We start from the raw sequence: 22797 nt of genomic DNA, 5'->3' as shown, positions 1-22797 counted from the left end.
AACTTTCAGTTCAATCGGCCCAGCAGAACTTGACTTTAAGTTTGAAATGTAAAATGTTAACGGACGACGGACGACGGACGACGACGGACGAAAACGGATAGCAATAGGTCACTTGAGCTAAAGCTCAGGTGACCTAAAAATTGTAAAGGAAAAACTGCTATCATTAAGTAGGTGTTTAGTTGAATTTTCATATAGATGATTTGGTATACTTTCAGTTTTTTCGGGGGTAGAACAAACTTGGAGGAGGAAGGGGCGGGGGTAATACTGAAGTTTGTTCATCTTATCTCCGTGTAGGTACGCCACAACACAATCGTACATGTTAAATGGCCTACAAACAGACTCAAAGGTGTCCTCACATTTTTCGGCTGCCTGACAACCCAGTATCTATGGGCCGCCATGACAAATTCATTACACATTTTCCATAACCACGGAACACATTTGTCAAATCACACAATAATCTTTTTTCAAATCACCATGTATAGTTCTAAACCTTTTATGAATTTCACGTACAATTTTTCACTAGTATCACAATTAAGGTTTTGATTTATTAAAAATCTATAAATTTTTATATCTGTGAAATGAATATTGATAATTGTGTGAAGCTAGAATAAACTCTCAGCATTTGATGTTTATTAATACAGCAATATATTTTCTTCAGAATGGAATAATTTTTATTCAGTTGTCTCCATGACTTCAGCCAATGGCTATACCTACCACTCATCCATCATTCTCTATAAATAGATCGTACAAATTTTAATAATACATTCTGTTCAGTCAGACAATAGACAGTGCAAAAGAGGTGCAAAGCGAATTACAAAAGTCTTCTTCATTTATATAACTGTCATTGTACCCTTTCAGGTGAAATCAGGCTAAACATTTAGAGAAAACAAATAAACGACATATCAAAAACATAATTCAATCACGTACTGAAAGTCGTTTGTGCGGAGAAGACAGTTTGGTATTGTCAACAGAGGGGGGGTTGTACACAATGACAGCTCGTATATCAGCCAGAATCAATAAACTATATTGTATATGGCCATGTGATTGGCTAATCCATCACCTTCTCTACATAAACACAGGTAAGGCATTCACACAGTTTATTACACCTAGCCGCACCAATCATTGGTCCAATGGCACCTGTCAGACAGGTACTGACAGGAAGGATCGTCATGGAATCATATCCATATCTCTACTTTGACATATTACTTTTATCTTCGTACTCACTCAGTTAAATATTTCTGTGCATCCCACCATTATTGTTGACCTAGATGCACATGAATTGTTGTAACATCTGTTAAGTGTTTGTTTCATTTGTAGATGACATTTTCTAAAAGAAATCACTTCAAACAAGCCCTAAATGCAACCCTCTACCATTTGCCAACTTTTTTTTATATACTTTGTACTCAATAGCATAAATATTTCTGTTCCTCCTGCCATTTTTTAAACTAGGTTTGATTGAGATATGAATTGTTAGAACTTGTGTAAGTGTTTTATACAGTTGTCTCCCCCTTATTATACCAATAATGATTTGAGGTTCTTATATACCACATTATAAACAACCTATTGCGTAGGTCGTCCCAAAGCAGTTCACAAATTATTATCCATGGTTATAGGGCCTTTGCAACCAGCCAATATCTTTCTCAACTCCCTTGGGAGCATACAGCCATGGGCCTTAACGGTCACCTGAGTCTATAGTATTTATTTTTGTTGTTGAAATATGTACCAATTTGAGTAAAAAATAGTATAATGTTAACTTAACTTTGTCAGGACCATGAGCTGATCATTCCTAGACCAATTTTAAGTGAGATCGGCCTATTAGAACTTAGTAGCAAAATAGCGGCCATGGCAGCCAAATTGTATTTCTGATTGACCCGAAAAATAACAACACTTTGTCAGGACCATGATTCGATCATTCCTACAAAGTTTCAGTTCAATCGGCCAAGTAGATCTTTACTTTAAGTTTGAAATAGTTTACCAAAATGGCAGCTGTGGTGGCCATATTGGATTTCTGATCGACCTGAAAAATAACAACACTTTGTCAGGACCATGAGTCAATCATTCCTACAAAGTTTCAGTTCAATCGGCCTAGCAGAACTTGACTTTAAGTTTGAAATATGTTTTCAAAATGGTGGCCGTGGCGGCCATATTGGATTTATGATTGACCTGAAAAATAACAACACTTTGTCAGGACCATGAGTCGATCATTCCTACAAACTTTAAGTTCAATCGGTCCAGCAGAACTTGACTTTAAGTTTGAAATAGGTTTTCAAAATGGCGGCCGTGGTGGCCATATTGGATTTCTGATCGACCCAAAAAATAACAACACTTTGTCAGGACCATGAGGCGATCATTCCTACCAACTTTCAGTTCAATCGGCCCAGCAGAACTTGACTTTAAGTTTGAAATGTAAAATGTTAACGGACGACGGACGACGGACGACGACGGACGAAAACGGATAGCAATAGGTCACTTGAGCTAAAGCTCAGGTGACCTAAAAAAAGGTATTCATTTACAGCTGAGTAAAGTATCTTGCTCAAAGATACAACACAGTGCTGTGCCGTGCCGTGACTCGAACCCACAACCCTTTGGTCACAAGTCCGGCGTCCTACCACTAAACTACAGTGCCTTCTTTTGTGACATTTTCCAAAAAATGCCCTTTCAATCAACCCTAAGATTTAAGCTTCAAACTTAAATAAAGTCTTCTGATTCAATCACTCAGAAATGATTTTTGATACAACTTATCGAATTTATGATGTAAGTTATCAAATCTATGAGGTAAGTTAATGTGACTCAAGTTTACTTTCAAATGACACTCATCCCACAAACAGAATTTTAGGTGTACTATATTTATTATACCAGAAGTGTTTAAGGGCTGTAAAGTTGTAACATTCAGCGTGTACCTTAATGTACCTCCAGAATGTATGAACGAGAATAATATATTGACCTCTCAATAAAAGATATATAGGAGAAACATTTACACAAAGTAACAAGTTACCAACAGTCATAAATCACTGGGCCAAAACTGAGTTATCACTGGGAGTCCACCCTTTAAGTAGCCATCTACCTCACAGTATTTATATGCCTCCTTCTCAAAAGAGTTCCCAACTAATGAAAGAGCTTTTATGAATGATGTTTGTACTTAATGACACATTTGAAAGGTACATCACAAAAATCAGGTAATTTTCACTTAACAGATAGCGTTAAATGAGAGTTATGACACAAATGACAGGTAAAATGTGGAAAGATACACGAATATCCATTTAATATAATTTATCATGCATATAAACATTTAACCTTCAGAGGTCTTCCTGCGACATAATAATTTGTTTAAACTTTAAATCTGCCCGAATTGCGTATATATACGAAGCCCAGCGGGTACCTTCTCCACAGAATCCTAGTACAAAATACTTGTAAAAATAATTCTGCTATTAGAATACAGTTTGAAAGACCCATCCTATATTAAACAAGATACGATCTAAAATGAACTACTGTTGAATTAAGTACAGATCATTATGGACATATATCTACTTAAAATTCAAATTCAGTGTCCCTAACTTCACACCATTGGCTCCGGTTCGGGTTTCTTTCCATTGACTCGATTCAGGGTAGGTTTTTTGAATTCATAACTGCCTTGTCTTTATGCTAACAGGACACCCCTGCCACTGATAGTAGGACACTTAATTATCTTAATGCTGTCTCAATATTCCACGATCAACTCCCCTGTCATGATGCTCCACCTGTACGGTAAAGTGTCAACATTTTGGATGTCCATTTTATAACGAGTCCATCTCAGAACTACAGAACTTCATCTTCAAGTTGAGTATTCACAGAGGGGGTTGGGGGTAAGGAATAATTTTAGATTATTCTCCACAAGTAGACAAACCGCACACATATATTCTTATGCATTTGAATCAAAATTCTGCTAAAACATTTTTGTATTCAAATTTTTTTTTCAAAAAGGGGAAAACAGTTAACAAATTATTTTCCCATGAACTGCTGGCCTAAATATATCTAAAAATTCTATTTTCACAGAGATGTCAAACAACTACATAGACTAACATGACCATTTTATTTATTAAATTTATTTAAAAAAAAATAAAAAATGTGTGCATTATTTTGAATGTAATAAGACGCAAATTTTTAATGTGATTTTATTTGTTATATTAGATTTGCTTTTATCATAATAACTCTTTGACAGATACATTCCTTAATTTCCATTTTTTTTTCCTTAATTCTATTATAGATTGTACAGTAAGCCATAGCAACATACAAGGATGTTCACCGTAACAGAAATCATCTTTGTCGTATCTTGTCAAAAGTCCCCTGACATCTTACTTCAGTCCAGCTTATCACCCTTCACCCTATTTAATCTATCCCTGACCTTAGCAACTGATATACAGCTTAAGGTAACCCCAAAATCGGTTTTGAATCTCAGATTTTCTAGAATTTTCAAAACTAAAAACAAAATATCTACAAAACTGCACTTCAAAATACTCACCATCAAAATAAGGAACATTGAAATACTCAACTTAAAACAGATTTTTGGAAAAGTTCAAATTCAAATTGGATTGATCAAGTTATCAAGCTAATGAAACCCTATACAATAGGGAACTGATATTTCAGTAATTAATGAAGAAATCAATTATTACCAGTCACACCTGACATATTGATAAATGACTTTTTAATGCTTCAATATGTTAATCAACATAGCAGATCTTACCAATATCATCAAACAGAAAATTGTCAAATCAGAACATTTTCTGAATTAATCAAATAAGATTTGCATGAATTTAATCAATTTTCATGATTTTAATATAGCCTACCATTCAAGGATATGGAGTTTTAAAGAACATTTCTATTAGCACATTTTTAACCTACATCTTTGTCAAGTATAAGTCATTCTTTTGAAATCTTTAAATAAAAAAGAATAATTTTAACTTCAACGTAAAAAGGTGATACAAGTGATTAAGAAGAATTTGCATAATATTTGGGTATGTCTCTTTTATAGTTCGACTGATTAAAAATTCTGCTTGCTAAATAACAGTCAAATTATGTTTTGTAGCGGTAACAGCAGTAGAGCTTTTCTGTAAAATACTGTCAAGTTGTCGGGTAGGGAAAGTGTGAGGAGTGTATTCCATACTGTCTAAGGTTATAAATTACCGCGGTTTTTTTTGGGGTTTTTTTGCCTGGCAGTTAATATCTTTTTATTTCACTTCAAGGTTTATACATATATGCATGAAATACATCTTTTGTTTCCAAGTTTATTGAGTATATAAATAAATCTCAGAGGAGGTGAGATTATAAATCACCAGTAACATTACAATATTCTACTAATCCGTGACACTTGTCAGCTCTATACAGGATAACTCTGTGGGTATGAAAAGTGTCTTAAAATATGTTTCTGTGAATAATCCGCAGTAATTTACCAACCTGGTCACAAAGAGTCCACTAAAGACGCTAATTCCTCGTCAAGTACTCCGTAATTCCCTGCAGTAATGCTGATTACAGAGGCGTAGGTCTATAAAGAAGGTGCACAGTTAATATTTTATATGTGTAAAGCCTATTAATCAGAGACATGCCAACAGGTCTGTACATACTGGTCTCTGTAGGGTACCAACTTCATCATCCCCTGTAGCCATAGTACTGAAACCAAGAAAACCAACCATAGGTAACCAAGTTATCGAAACTAAGGTAACAAACCACAGGTAACCAAGTTACCGAAACTAAGGTAACCAAGTTACCGAAACTAAGATAACCAACCAAAGGTAACCATAGTACTGAAACTGAGAAAACCAACCACAGGTAACCAAGTTACCGAACTAAGGTAACCAACCACAGGTAACCAAGTTACCGAAACTTAGATAACCAAACCACAAGTAACCATGGTACTGAAACTAAGATAACTTAATCACAGGTAACCATGGTACTGCAACTATGATAACCAAACCACAGGTAACCATGGTACTGAAACTAAAATAACTAAATCATAGGTAACCATGTTACTGAAACTAAGATTACTATATCACAGGTAACCATAGTACTGAAACTACGATAACCAAACCACAGGTAACCATGGCACTGAAACTAAGATAACCAAACCACAGGTAACCATGGGACTGAAACTAAAATAACTAAATCACAGGTAACCATGGTACTGAAACTAAAATAACTAAATCACAGGTAACCATGGTACTGAAACTAAGGCAACCAAACCACAGGTAACCATGGCACTGAAACTAAAATAACCAAACCACAGGTAACCATGGCACTGAAACTAAGGCAACCAAATCACAGGTAACCATGGTACTAGAACTAACTTGTTACTGAAATTTGTGAAACAATGGGTAACCAAATATATTCTAAATACAGGTTACCGAACCTCAACCACCGATAGTAGTTGCCTTGTCCTTATCTGATTTAACACATATCAAGCCTTTATCTACGTTTTACAACCCCACTGACAGTATTGTATCCGGCTAGTGTTTATATATGGGTCCATATCTTAAAACTTTTGTCATTTTGAATGACTAGTCCGCATCCTTACTTAGTATGCAGCTATGGAATATGAACATTTGTACTTAAACACATAATCTCTTTAAGATGTCACATAATTATCATACTGGCTGACCTTGGATTAGGTCACAAAGGTCAAGGGTAGAAAAGTTTTGGTAACCATAAGCCAGGAGGTACTAGAGGCAGGGGGCAATAGAACAATACATCTTCGGGTAATTAGATGCAGGCAGCTATAGGAGAAGTTTGGGAAATTATCAGTAAAGGAAGGTTTGAGCTTCTAGGTAACCCAGAGAACTGGTTCACAAGTGTAAGGGTATCTGATACATGCCAAGCCTTGACCGGTTAAACAAAGAGTGCCTGTGTCCAGACGGAGCACAGGAATTAAACGCTGGGTTGCATGTAGCATGGATGTTAGTGTCAGTTGTAGCCTCCAGCAGGTGTAACTAGGCCCTACTGTACAGGTGTGTTAAAGAGGTCAGGGTCCTAACGAGTACAGGTAAATCAGTGTGTATGTAGGATGATGATTCTGAAAGAACAGATTCATCTTAATACAATTTTACTTTCGTACCTTAACTGAAGTTAATTCTCCCTTGAAATTTCATAATGTGTCCTCAGGAGTGAATGAGTTAAAGTGTATCCGAAGGGGACTAGAAGTGACTGATAAGTTGGTCTATGTAAAACTTTCATACTGAAGAACAAACTGATGTCACCATCATTGCTACTCAATGTTATAAAATTATCTCACAACTCTGCTCCAACCAATCATCAATAAGATCTATTCCAACCAATCATCTTTCAGCTTTGTTTCCACCAATCATCTTTCATATTTGTGCCAACCAATCATCAACCAATCATCTCCCAGATCTGTTTAACCAATCATTTCTGTGATATATACTGCAGAAGTGGGGAACTTTTCAACACTTTAGTTTAAAGTTCTGAAGGAAAGAACTTCCGTGATCTATTAATACTTTAATGTATTGTTACTAGACTGAACATATCATTGTATTTTTTAGTTCTGTTGTTGATCACTCTACAACACAAACAATCTGTCATAGTTATTTGTTAATAAACCTTGCCATATACCTTCTGCGTTAGACAGGAAATTTCTTAATTAGAACTTAGGGGGGTGGGGGATAGGGTCTAATTTCTTTGTCAAAATTTAAACCATACTATGACAAAAAGAACATAACTTTTTGTTAAGGTATCAAAGTATGAATAGCTCTAGTGTTTTTTGTTGGGTTCAAAAACATTTTAATTAAAACTCTTTCCACTACTTAAAATTTATGAACCGAAAATAATTTTCGTACTTTAAATTTTCTTTGTTAACACACCTGAAATAGACATTGATTTTTTGTCATTGATATGTTTTTTTTTAAAACACAAATTCACCTGGTACTGTGTTAACTACAAACAATGGGCAACTATTGTAAATCTAAAACGGGCGACACCTGTACAAGACTTACCCGAGCAAAAACAAAGCCAACTCATAAAAGTACAGGCAGCACAGAAAGTCACAAATTACTGCTGGTATGCACCTTACAGAAGACTGGGGAAAAGCTATCGAAAAACGCCTTTGTGCAAAATGTATATCATAAACAAACTAGGTCTTGAAGAAATTTGCATGAGCAAAAGCATTAACATTAAATGGATTCTGCCTCATATAGACATTGTTAATTTAAACCTATTTGTGCTACATATTTGGTCCAATTATGGCCAAAACAACAAAAAGTTTCTTTTATACAGTAATCTTTTTTTTATATTCATCTTAAACACTGCACAAAAATAAAGTAAAACTCCAAAACACACAGATGAGTTTCGTTCCAAAACCAAGGCCATCAGATGATTGATCTTACCATTTTACCAATTAGAAAGCGACACAGTGAAACTATATATCAGTAACTCATAGCACAACAGAAAATCTTGAAAAGCAATAAAAGTTTGCACAATTTGCATGCATGAGCTAGAAGTTAAATGAGATTTTTATTTTTACATATGAATTGAGATATATAGCCATTACTTCGTTATCAAGCCTTTAATTACTGTGAGTGGGTGAACCGGGAGCCTTGTATGGGTTATTTACCATGCTATCGGTTGATTAGCATAGAGATAAAGAACTATTTACAGCCCTACTCTGCTATATAAATCTACATTTAATTAACAATCAGGCTATACAAATATGTAAGTAATTCTTTGAAATATTTACCACATTGATCCCAATAAATCTCCAGTCTACTCCCCCAAAATCCTTCCCCCAAAGTTTCAGTATTCTAATGTGCTCGCTATCATTTAGAAACAATTCTTGCCTATTCAATAAAATTCCATTATATTACAAAAAAATATTAACTTTGAATATATTTTTAAGTTGAAGATAATGATCATTTGCTACCTACTTAAGGTTTGGGCTACTGTGAGTTTCTATACCACTTTTCATCACAGGCAAATGAGAATTGGCTACCAGTTTTCCCATTAAGCTTATAATTGAGATAGTTCACAATTTTCTCTGTTTAACAGGGTAAATATAGCACCAAGGAATACCTTACACTAACCAGAGCAAAGACAATTAAAATTCTTCAGGTACATTTTTTCTTTTGATCTTTCATAAAATTTCTAAAACTAATTATAAACATGGACCCAAATTGGCACCTCAAATTATGCTTTTAACTTTGACCGAATAGGATAGCAAAACAATTTTGAAAGAAGAAATTCAAACTTCAAGGAATTATCTACCCCTTCGTATATGCATGTACATTGTACTTTATATAGGAAATACAATTGTTTTACAACATATAATTTTTCCTTTAATTTATAAATTAAACATCCATTTCATTGTTGTTGTTTATCCAATACAAAATTTATCTTTTAGAAAATCTTTTCTTATCACAGGGAAACATGAAAAACAACAATAGGATTATTTATCCAATTAAATACTTGCCACACTCAATTTGACATTTTTTAATAGGATAGCAGCAGAGCCGTTTAGATATGGACATTGGGCTGCCCTAATGAATACCAAGGGGAGATTATCAATGATAGAATCAACCAGCAGGGGGGGGGGGGGGGGGGGGGGGCATCACTAAAAATCCCTTATTTGACCCTGAATACGGTCAGTGAATGACCCTTAACCTATAAATATACCAACGGAGGGATAACACCTGATCAGCCATTTACTGTATTATACATTTTACAAGCCCCAGGAGGTTTAAAGTGCAAAAAATCATTGTAGAAACAGAATCAACTGGAAAATATATTGGTCTTAGGGATATCAAATGAAGTTAAAACTTTATATGGCTTTTAAAGTTATATAAGTCATTTCATGGGGAATAACAAAACAACATACAAACAGCAATCTTGGATTTAAGCTGAATTTTAAATTGAATCATATGCTTTACATTAGATTTAAAAACAATCCTGTATTTCTTTCTGTCTGCTAGATTATTAAGTATTATAACTTCATGGATAGGCTTACATTTCATTTAACAGATCTTCACTACTTCTTTCACTGAAAACACTTACAGCTCTGGAAATGTTTAAATTGCTATGACTATGTATATTAACATCAACACTCATTACCCATATGATATCTGAACCAAAGTCTCACATGATATCTGAACCAAAGTCTCACATCTCCCCATTCTATTTGAGTTACAAAGAAATTCTATAATGCCACATTCAAAAATCTCGGTAAATACTTTGTTTAAATATTTGCCCAAATATCGTCACAATTTGATCGTGGTATGACCCCCACCTCGACGATTTGTCGCAGGATATCACTTGGGTGGCAGAAGTATTTCCTCAATCACACGACAAAAACCATGACAAAAAAAGTTGGAACAACCATTGAAATACTTCACGGAAATCCTTATGCAAACTTTTCTCAAATTGTACCCACCTTTTCACAAAGGCCTGGGAAAGGCAACACTTCAGAGACAGAAGGATGGATTTAAAAAACTGCCAAACACATGTTACTTTTTAATGTCAAGTTATGATACGGTTACCATGTTTAGCAAAATAGCGTGTAAGTGCTTCATAGCCTTGTGATCAGTGTTCATTGAACAGTGATCTATACTATCCTTTAATCCCTTCGGTTGGGGACATTAATTGTTGTTTTAGCATGGACTTCAGACTATTATACATACTGTTTTTTGCAGTGACTGAGAACATTATTGAAATACGTTTATGGAAAATTGTTAATCTTTTTTTTTTTTACGAAGGTAGAAAAGTAGTATATTTAAACTTTGGCTATTTTACAACAATAATAAAACAAGTTATTACAACTTATATTAATCACTTTTGTTGGCCCGGTTGTCAGCGTGTGGAGGGTTTAAAAGTGGGAGGCAGGTGATCCAATATCTTTTCACGTCAATGACAATGACTATTGTTTTATTCTCATAAACAATACAGTGTAGAGAATACATATATACAAATGGGTGACAATAATACATGGTGGAACAGGATGGACATTAGTATTGTAAATTAATTATGTCATTAATATTGGTAATAAATTTAGCCAATGATGTCAATTCATGTTGTGTTACATAATTGAATAATGTATGATATTTAAATGTGTTTGGTCTTTCATAATAATATCTGGACATATGTTTTCGCTTACTATTGAGAATTGGTTGATGTGTACATGTAAACAGATAATGAAATTCGGCGCCAATTTCTCTTAAATAACATAAACTACATAATCTATTTGGACGTGGTATATTGAACCACCTACCACTTTCAATTGGTAACTTAGTATTACATGTTCAAAAGGGGAATCAAACTCTGGCCGCCTTGGTGAAAGGCAAGTGTGTTATCCACTGCCCCACTCGACCAACATAATCATATAAAAGAATAGAAATACACACTTTGATAAAAAGTTTGACCCACAAAAGGAAACAATAAAAGCAAAATCTGGGTCACTCTGATCATAATAGCTAGCCAGTGTTACCTAGAGAACTATACGTTAATGTATTAGAAATCTGCCTCCCACCTCTTATAAAGGCAATGTTATCATGTTTTTATTGTTATACAATGAATGCATTGTAATGTCACAGGATCTGATTACAAGATCTGATTACAAGATCAGGGCAGGAAATCACTGAGCCAAGCTGAACTGATGTTCATGATGAAATGGTCGGTTGGACCAAGAGGGATGTGGTTTGATTCCCAGATCAAACAAGAAAAGGTACCGGGTCACCTGCCTTACAACATGGGTTTTCTACAGGCATTCTGGTTTCCTCCGTCTATTGCCTCTATCTAGGTCAACAAGAGTGATTAATATAAGTAGTTGATAAATCTTGTTTCATAATTGTAGTAAAATAAAGTCCAATTTATGTACGCAATCAGAAGGGCCAATCTCTAGAGACCGGTTTACTTGCAAAACTGATTAATACTGATTCTACTGTGTTGACAAAATGGCGAGTCAAAATCTACGATTGCTAATTTCCCTCAAAATAGATAATACTGTATTGAAAGAAGGGCTAATCTCTCAAGTGAAATTCTACAGTACTGAAAGACATACTCTCAAAACATATTGTACATAACTGGCAAAAGAGGATTGTTTCTCAGGACAAGTTTTATTGTAATGATGAAAAAAGTGTTTGTCCTTCAAAAAAGGGTTTTAAGGAAGGCTTATTCTTTAAGGAGAGGTCATTCTAAACAGACACTACAGTAATGAAAGTTTTTAACCCAATCGACAGTGTGTTCTGTTCTGTAGATGTGGTCTTTCAAGGAGAGGTCATATCAAACTGGCACACCTGTAATTAAAGTGATTTCACAATACAGGTTTTTCTGTGTAGACAGAATAGTTTGATATCACAAAACAGGTCCCAACTCTGATTTATTTCAATCACATACAATGTAGGAATTCTCTATGAAAGATCATGGAATCAATTCGGTGGCCTATAGGTAGTGTGTACCTAATAACAGCTAGTAATGAACCTGTTACACACTCCACAGAAACCGTTACATGGCAGTGTATAATGAAGTCGTGGTCTAATGACGCGGGACAATACGACGACAATGCCGGACCTGGTACAGGATTTCCACACCTTATTCCAGTACACTAATTGTAATATCATAATCTCACCTGTTCAACTCCCACCTCAGATTTGCAGCCACCGATTCATCACATTGTATATTGAATTCAATTTGTTTTATATTTGAAACATCGAAAAGTTTGGAACAATGGAATAATTGAAAAAGAAGTCATAGTGATGCTTCAGAAAACATCAACAAAACTCATGAATAATTATTTAAAAATCATTTATCAGTAAGAACTATTTCTGAATCATTTAACAGCAAAATTTAATTGAATATCATTAATCAAAACAGAAAGTATTTCATGTCTTTAATTGATAAAATTAAGGCTTTACAAAGACATTTTATGCTATTTGAACAAAGGTTTATAAAAAATCACTCTCCCTTTGTCTTGCAACTTAGTTGGTAAGCTATATGCATAGAAGGATTGTATGCAACACATGTTCAGACAATCAAAAGTGAAATACCCGCCAAAATGACCTTAGTAAGCCTAATTAAACTGAATCCAATTCTTGGCTGGATGACAATGAATTAACAATGGAGACAAACATTAGCTGTATATACCGGTGTGTTAGCAACAGACAGGCCTCGTATTAGCAACAGACACGAGGCCTGGTAATCTCCCCACCGCTACCAACATCCTCCTGCACACAACAAATACTTGTTATAATAGAAGTATCATTTTAGTCCATGCATAACTTTTAGAATAGATAAATATTTGTATAAAAGATAATGACTTGTTACAGTTTATGCACTGTATGGGTATCTATTTATTGTGTATTGATAAATAGTGTGCAGTCCATGATGTATATATCTAATTATACGCTATGCTTTTAAAGGCCTACATGATCTTCACAAATGCCACAATATGAAACTCTAATATTAGAGGGGGAATTGAGAGACAGGTGTTGTGATATTAAATGTTATTTATAATGAAAGTTCAGGATTTTTCTGTTCTTTTCCTCAATTTTTTTTTTTTTTCAAATGTAGGGATGTATCAAACTTAAACAATTTTTGAAGGGAATGATCTTTACTTAGCATAACCCTTCCCCTCCTCCTCCACCATACTCTCCCCCAACTATGGATAATGGACAGCCAATTATATTTTTCTAATATATTACAAAATATCAATTAAAAACTCCTACCAGGTTTCACACTTCCTTCAATAACTCAACATTCAACCTCTCTGTATACATCCTAATTTTCATGCTAGGGTCAGAAATTTATTTGATAAGACACATTATTTGTCCGAAGCCATCGTACCAGTGAACAGCTTCCTGTCCCAATCTTTCGCTGACCCACTCCGGACGTAAGTGGGAGATATATCCCTCCAATGAACGAGAGCTTTGATCAGGGGGAGATAACTAATCAGGTAATGGGACCATAATGGTTGTGTTATCTGGGGTTACGTCTGAGCCGACCATTTAAGTGTTTACAATGTGGAAACCTGGTAAACTGGTTACACAAGGACTCGGTAGATAACGCGCAGCTTGTATACACGGCCAGGGAGCAGGCAAGACCTCGTTAATGTTACGTAAAACGTTAACACTGGTGAACCATTAATACACTGTAAGTGTGTCCCAACAAACCACAAGGCCACAAACAAATTCAATACCTTGATGAAATTACTCCTACGAGTGAGATACAGTTATACAATTGATCAAGGTCAGGCAACCAACATTTTAACCATGGCCTACACTTAATTGATAACCATGCATTTCCCATAGATCATTTACCGAAAGTGAGTCTCCTTGTGAGCTCACTGAAAGCCAATATGCCCTAAAAACCAAAAGCAGTGCAACAGGAACTTAAAATGGTTCATACCTTTTTCGTTCACTTACTTTCTTTTCTGACCTCAGCAGGCCTCCCCTGATAGCAAACTGTATTATCATTAAGTATACTGTAAAATAACCCTAATTGAACTTACTGTGCCAATGGGCAGTTCAACCATAAACAACCGAACAAATACTTAAAGAAAAATCTGTCCAACCGAACATGACTGGTACTAACATTTGTTTACGATTGAGATGTTTTTGATCATACAGGATCATTTTTAACGTACATTTGTAGATGCATCATGTCAAAACTAGCTGAAACTCTAGGTTTTACTTCTTATACAGGGTTTGAATAGACAAGTGATACTAGATGAATTTTCAAAAAAGACTTGTTAAAGTTAACCAAAATATTATATCAACTGCATTTTTCCAAATAATGAAAATCATAACTATGACTAGATGTAGACTATGAAATTGTAACGTTATGGTGGTTTTTTTAATGTCACACTCACACAACATTCATCATCATTCATACGGCGGATTGGTCGAGTGGTTAACACTCCGGCCTTCCACGCAGGTGGCTGGGGTTCGATTCCGTATAAATTGATCTGAGGTGGATGTTGCAGTATCTGTTTTGTAGCATTCAAGTGATGTGGCATGATGCCGTTGGAAGCACGATCCCATTTCAAACAGAACACATTACATCTCGAGCACACACGCAGGCATACACACATAGAGAGATATTAGCAAGGTGGCATAGGACTAGTAGTTAGCGCCTGATAAGGCAGCTCCTGCGAATTCCTCAAAAATATTGTATTGATTAATGTAAATGCTAATTGTATTAATTGTATATCTATGTACTGTAAAACACTTTAAAGGCTTATGTTAGCTAGATAGGGTGCTATATATCAAATGTTGTATATCATCAAATCATATCATACAGTTCACAACTTTATCACAACCAAATGTGGAATATTGGTTGAGATACCATGATTTAACCTCATTGAAAATTTAACATTAAAATCTCATTTCTCCCGTGATATAATACTTCTAGAAGCTTCATCACTTCCAGCTAATTAGATTTTATTTTAATATTTCAGTTTTCAATGCTGTGAAATTTCATTCCTGACAATGTATAATAAAGTTATAATTACAATATCATTTGATTTACAATGTGACATAAGTTTTATGGAAAATACTGACACATCAAATGAACTCCCTAATATGCAATGAGTGCTGAAACAAAAACCTTTATCTAGGTTCTGTAAGTATCTGAAACATCATACAGGAAGTCTTTCAAATACCTTTCTTATTTTAAATTTAAATGATTCTGCTACATCTTCATTCAGCAAAATCTGATACAGACCTGAAAAAAAGGTTTCTGGGTGATGTCTAAGTCTTTGCCTACTGTCAGCAGAAATCTCGCCCCCAGAAGCACTCTTGCTCAATTTGGTGCATAAAGGCTGCTTCTGACTCACAAAGGAATTGAGAGTTCTTTTATTTTCTAAGTATAAACCCATTTCTCACTACCCACAATTCCCCTGGCTTGTTTTCAGGAAAAAGAAAGATGGAAGACAAGTTAAACATGTGGAATTATTGCGGTTTCAGCGTGGGAATTCTAGAAATTTTAGAAAAGGTTTAGAATGTCAAAACATGTAAAGCCATGATGGCTGACAATATATTCAATTAATTCATGCGAGGATGGAAACTTTCCTGGATAAGGAGATATTTTAAATTGAAATAAACTATAACTTAGATTTCACAGAAGAGATTAAAACTAATAAATTATGAAGCAAAATGGAAAAACGGCTGAAAATTTACTTAGTCAGGCTCAGTATAGGGGAGATAAGAGGCTTTACAGCAGGCAAAGACGAAAAAATAATTCAATTTATATAAAAAAAAATACTATCAGAATGTGTAAGTTTCCTCAGTTCCCGTTATGGTAAGAACCATATCTCCTCTCAGTAGGTCCTGTAGGGTTAAAAGAATTAAATGTCACTTACCTTGACCTGTCATCTCATTCCATCGTTAAATTCAGCTAAACAAGATAATCCCCTATAACCAATAACCATTACGAAATCACTGTAAAAAGGGGGAGATAACTGCCACCTTTGTTACTTACTCGTCTGACTTTTCCGAATGCAAAGATCCACGCACTGTCTGCCCGACTTTGTAGTCGTGCGGTAATGTTGCCCGCATCTGGTTATTGACACTGTCGTATCTATTAAAGGAATGGTTGCCACCCGCAGAAACTGTCCGTGTACCATCACTACTGAGTCCAGAGAATGTTTGTGATTTAGGAATATTCCGATGTCCATCTATAAAGTTCCGTTCTTCCATAATCACTTTCGTCGTATGTCCTCCTACCGTCCGTCGAGCAAACTTTTTACTTGGCGACCTAGTCAAGAAAGGGATCCAAATTATGGTTTAAATATTAAATGAAGTTACCAGTTTTTGGTTTTTGTTCTTCCTTTTCTGAAACAGAAAATCACCTGTCATCTTATCAGTTTCCTTATATGATCGTTAATTTCACACTCCTGGAGGTGATATTCTATAAATAGAAATTCTAATTAATTCTATGTCAGTAGCTGTACAGGAAATAATATCACCAACAAATACATTTACTTAAATTTTCCTTCACAAAACTTTAAATTGACATTTATAATTAATTCTCGTACATTGTACACCCCATATCCTTAGAATTAGGATTTGTTATCAAATGCAATACAAATGGATTGAAATATTCATGTCACATTATAATTCATTCATTAAATTCTATTGTATTTTAAACATGCATTTGATCTATTTCTACAAGAAAATTGATACATGAACAAAAATTAAAAAAATTAAAATTGGTGCAAGTCATCACATTTCCGTTATCTATTCAAATTACCAGGATGTAAGGCTGTGTATTGTGTAAGGGTGGGTGGTTGTGAAGGTTTATGATTGGTTGATGAGAAAGGTCAAAAGGTTAAACCAAAGGTCAATACATGAAAAGGTTAGTGAATTCTGAAGCAAGCAAAACTGATTAAATACAAAACTATCAACATGGACTGAAACGAAGAGAGGTGGACAAATAAAACGTGTCACATTCACCAGAAAACAGTCCAAAAATTGCAATGCTGTAATGAATTCTGAGAGTGTTTGAATCACTACTTACATTACTACACTACACAAGGTTATACACCAGGCATCTGAACATGGAACTATAAAAACATCTAATTTTATGATTAAAACGTTCATCTGAATCAGAACAGGAAAAGGATCGGAAAATTACCATCTTCTTATGCATAAAATGTTTAATGATACCAAAAATTTCTTTGGATTTAAACACAAAATCTATCAGAATATGTTTTTAGTGTGGACAAAAGTGTATTTAATGATGGGAAATTGGTACCGACGCTGTCCATTTCATCCGATAATTCTAGTTGCTTATCGGGTCCAGGGGGATGTCCAGGACAACAATATTGTACTGAAAAATTATTTTCTTCCTGTTTTTTTTTAAATTAAAGTTCTCTTTGTGTTGCCAAACTATTTTTATTCTACCTTTCACTGTTGCTTATGTCAAGTTGTCTTCCATTCAGGATGAAATGAATAACATTTTATTAATCAAATACAAATGTACTGCTACATATTTCGAAACAGTTGCATAACTGTAGATAATTCAGTAACAATCCAAGTCGAGGAGTCAACAGGTTTGTCACAGATCTTTGGGTTGTTTTGCAAACTCATTCAACCCTGAAGACACATTTGAACCTTCCAGTTCAAAGGTTGGAATAGTTCGTTATGAAATTTCAGGGGTGAAAGAGTTAAACCACATATCTAGTTTGATATTCTTTACCCCTCTAGGAAAGCTAACTAGCTACTCTGCCAAACCCTACACATCAACATAACAACAACAGACCGTGCATACTACTTTGTCCAGTGTAGCCAGAAGTTTGAACGTTTTATACATCCAAGATCCACCATTAAATAATAGAAGGAAAAAATATACGGAGACCATTAACACAGCCCCGGGAATATGCACAGCAACACCATATTCTAGTCAAAGGTCAGAGGTCAGAGGTCAGAGTTACGGATTCATGTCCTTTTTACAGAAAGTAGAGATTTTTTCAAATCCAAGGGTAGCAAGGAAATAAACTACTTTGAAGGAATACTGTTTCCCCAATAAAGACATGAATTACACAATAAAAATCACATATGTTCCAATCTAAGTAACTGTCATATTACCGAAAAAATCCGATGATCCTAATACAACGAGAAAAGAGTTCATTCATTCATACAATAAATAGAATAAATACATCATGCAAATCAAAATCATTTCAGAAAGCAATCTGCAAATCAGTTTGCGTTCTGAAATATATTGACCAATTAGAAAGCACTTCGGATACTAATAACCAATCAAAAAGCATTCATCTTCATTCTCGCACACAACTATTACGTATGTTAGAATGTCATTAGAATTCTCCCTAAGAGTTAGCTTCAAGACAATAAACAAAGAAAACTGGGTGAATTATTCAGTATTTTTCTTTCTTGTAAATTAAAAAATCTACAGAATGCACATGATAACGCCATTACCGTTAACCAAACGTTAAATCATCTCCATGGCTACACGATGCAGAGTGGGGATTGACTATACAAATATCATGTAAGTAACTAGACTGGAAAGGGCCAGGAAACTTCCTCTTTCTCTTGTCAAATAACAGGCAAGGCTCTCACCTGGAAAATGAACGATCCATTTTAGTTCGCCGCTTGCTTTCTTCCAAAGTCTGGAACTCTGTTTTTCCACTGGAAATAGATCTTCATTTAGTTTGGGTGTCAAAATTTTTCCTGAATTAGGTTTCTTTTTTGTGTTTTTGGGAGAGGGTAGAAGAGGTTTACACGGGAAATGTGGAAAAAAAATTGGTACAGGAGTTTATACCTAGCCTGATTCTATTTCAGATGCCTGGTACGGATGATTGGGTGATAGGATGGTCACATGGTATGATTAAATCAGCTTGCAAAGCTCCGTGTCAAACTTGCTCTTATCAATTGTCCAATTTTCAAAATGTGACATCAACAAATAACTTTTTTTTTTAAATTTCAGCATCAATAATGAAAAAGCAGTTTGCGTGGAAAAATAATTAATATAAAAAGCAAACCCACAATATCCCCATGAGAAACATTTGGGGGAAAATTAGACGGTATTTTAAGAAAGTTATAAGTTTTCAAATTAAGCCAAACAGATTTACCTCCGTTATATAGAAGTGAATATCACATTTTGAAAAGAAAGGATGAATTTTTGTTTAGAATTTGACAGTTTAGTATAAATCAAATCAGTCCAAGAAAATTCTGTGGAAAGAACCCATTGCAAATTCTGTGTTTGTTGTTATGGAAAGAGACAATTTTATTAAAATACCAAAACCAATTAACATTGAGAAAGAATGTTATCTGAAACCAATGTCTATGGATTCTGTGCTTATGGAGATCAATTTTCAAACTGCTTTGCATGTGTTAAATTTTTCAGCAAAAAATCAAATGAAAGCAAAATATTGACTTTATGAAAAGAAAAGTTTTTTTTTTATTATGAAATTGAGAATGGATGAAAACAGATCTCCAAAAGCTTCTCCAATGGTAATGATTTGAAAGATTAACTTTTAAAGTATAAAGTTTGTGTTGTGATTATCATAAAATCCCAAACCAAAAGTTATTTTCTGGTTAGTAAACTGTAACAGGAAATTTCTACAAGGCTTGCTTAAATTGTGTGTACAATTTTTATTTTTTATTTACTGAACTGTTTTTACAGTTTACCAAGTTCTTTTGGTATCATATACTCCTCACTAAGAAATGACGTGCAAAAATCTGATTATCAATATATAGGTCTGCGTAGAATATGTTTTAGCATTCTGATTATAATTTCCATCACTGCCGTTCCTTCTGATAGGAAAAAATGTACATACCTCCTTCTAAAACTTAATTTAATAAAAGTAAAAAAAATGACAAGTTATTTATAATGTAATACAAAACTTGCAAGTTAATTTATTTGACATCAATATAAGGGAAGACATTTCATTTGATGTAAAAAAAAAAAATCAACATTCAATACTTTTGAAAAACAGACTTATTTTTCTAAAGAAATTAATTCACTGCTCATCAGAATGAAATATCAAATATTGGCAACTGCATTAAGTCTGTATAAATTAGCAATTAACTAATTTATTTTTTCCCGACATTTTGTTTCATATGTTTATATGTCCTACTTGTTGAATGGAACAGGAAGCTGAGCAAACATGGCCAAGTACAGTCAAAAACATGGTATATATAATACATCCCTACATGCAAACATATCATACTGTCCGTACTGCCATCACTAGCATGCAGAAACAGAAGGCAATATATATACACGGTAGGAATCAACCATTCTGTACAAACTTCATCACAATATTTTCATGTTTTGATAACTGATTTTCAATATTTTAATAAATTCAAAATTAACATACATATTTTAATATATAAATATTCTATTCCTGTGGTGATCAATTGGTCATTACAGTTTACAGTAGTGAAAACAGTAATCTTGTTTTGTATTTGTATTATTTTGTGTGCAAATTGTTACATAACTGATATGGACTTAAAGGCATTACATAGTCATCACTTATCCTATTAAATCCTATTAAGTTTCGTGGTAATTATTATTATTTTTGTAGTAGTATTGTTTGAAAGGCTATCTTATCATAATATCATCAGAATTCTTTTAATGAAAACTTCGCTTTCATTTCAGGTCTAAAATTGGAAAGAAGGATAGATGTTTATGTTATGTCTGTACAAAATCATGAACTATATACCAGGTATGTTTATGTTAAGGGGAGATAATCATTCTGTTGCAAACTAGAAATGAAACGATGCGATTTACTTGAAAACTTTATGTAAAAGTGGAAAAGCTTTTTGTTCAAAGTTATATCTATTTACATCTGCACCTCTAAAAACTGCTAGACATTATCTCCAATTAAACAAACTTATAACTGAATGAAAATTACGCAAATTAAAATGTTACAACAAGTCCTCGGTATAAAAAGCCAGTGCATAATTATTCAATTGTCAACAAGACTAAGTACAGATAAAAGTCAACCTACCACCAACAAAGCTTGTGATCAGACTTATCAACTAAGTCACTGGTTACAGTTAAAGTGGCTTTCTGTGGTGTTTGTGAGATAACGTGCATTTTACTGACTTCTATTCCTGTCAACTAAAAACTAACCTATGTATAAAATCTAACTACTGTTTTTCCACTCGCTAACTAGGTTTTTGTTTAATTGAACCCTGGACGAAATTATTTAAGGCTATCTCAAGATAAGATTGCTTAGATTAAAACTGTTTGTGACTACAACACTGTGACTGTCCTTGTATTATAAGGTTTAAAGGAGGTAATGACATAAAAAACAGTATTATTTACCTTACATTGAATCTAGTTAAGACTATACATATTAAATATTTTCACTCATAATTTTGCTAACTTCTTCTATAGGATTCAAAATATTACTCAAAAAATTAAAATGTCAAAGAAACCAAAATAAAACCACTGCAAAAATCCTGTTAAGTGTGTCAGTGTAGGTTAACACAGATACCCACCTATAACCAACATCTTACCTGTATCGGAACTTCGACCCGATAGAGAATATTTTCTTGGTGGGAGGATTCGGAACATAAAGCCGGAAAAACGTGTGATGTTCCACGCAGGACTTCCATAAGTTTTTACACGATCGATAGCTGACCATGTTAAAACCTATTAAATTTTCTACAGCATCGTTCTGTCAACAGAAAAATCACGCACATCTCTTATTACCGATAGCTCACTATGTTAAAACCTATTAAATTTTCTACAGCATCGTTCTGTCAACAGAAAAATCACGCACATCTCTCATTACCGATAGCTCACCATGTTAAAACCTATGAAATTTTCTACAGCATCGTTCTGTCAACAGAAAAATCAAGCACATCTCTCATTACCGATAGCTCACCATGTTAAAACCTATTAAATTTTCTACAGCATCGTTCTGTCAACAGAAAAATCACGCACATCTCTTATTACCGATAGCTCACTATGTTAAAACCTATTAAATTTTCTACAGCATCGTTCTGTCAACAGAAAAATCACGCACATCTCTCATTACCTATAGCTCAACATGTTAAAACCTATTGAACAATTTTATTTTGTAACAGATGAAAATCACCGATGTTTAATTTGTTACTAACAATAATTCATATATTTTGACCAATAATTATAATATAAGGCAATTCTCTCCAATGAATATATTTGTCCCCATTTTAAATTTTGCCGTTTTCAAGCATAAACAAGATAGAATATTCAGGACAAGCTTGAAATCTTTTGGAAAATTAAAATCCTACGTTTACTACACAAAATGTCCTGTCCTCGTATGACCCTGGCTGTTGGGAGTGTGTTGAATAACATCCAAATACACAAAAATAAGTTTAAAACTGT

The 22797-nt window shown here is 34.2% G+C and overlaps 1 protein-coding gene across 10 annotated transcripts in view; it reads right to left on the bottom strand.

The window, feature by feature from the left end:
- Positions 1 to 22797, bottom strand: part of LOC110463738 (tyrosine-protein phosphatase non-receptor type 4-like) — a 191050-nt gene that overhangs the window by 79779 nt on the left and 88474 nt on the right. For 7 of the 10 annotated variants that reach the window (XM_021518570.1, XM_021518566.1, XM_021518571.1 and 4 more), the window contains 4 exons: positions 21945 to 22105; positions 19038 to 19106; positions 18549 to 18566; positions 16441 to 16716 (listed from right to left, as the gene is read on the bottom strand). In XM_021518570.1, coding sequence (XP_021374245.1) covers positions 16441 to 16716; positions 18549 to 18566; positions 19038 to 19106; positions 21945 to 22105 — 524 coding nt within the window. Of the gene's footprint in view, positions 1 to 16440; positions 16717 to 18548; positions 18567 to 19037; positions 19107 to 20257; positions 20270 to 21944; positions 22106 to 22797 lie in introns of all 10 variants that reach the window. The other 3 variants (XM_021518572.1, XM_021518569.1, XM_021518573.1) reach the window with 3 other exon arrangements.

Source organism: Mizuhopecten yessoensis, unplaced genomic scaffold (genome assembly GCF_002113885.1).
Source record: "Mizuhopecten yessoensis strain PY_sf001 unplaced genomic scaffold, ASM211388v2 scaffold10921, whole genome shotgun sequence".
Classification (NCBI taxonomy): domain Eukaryota; kingdom Metazoa; phylum Mollusca; class Bivalvia; order Pectinida; family Pectinidae; genus Mizuhopecten; species Mizuhopecten yessoensis.
The sequence above is the reverse complement of the archived record's forward strand: the minus strand, read 5'-3'. Positions and strand labels throughout refer to the sequence as shown.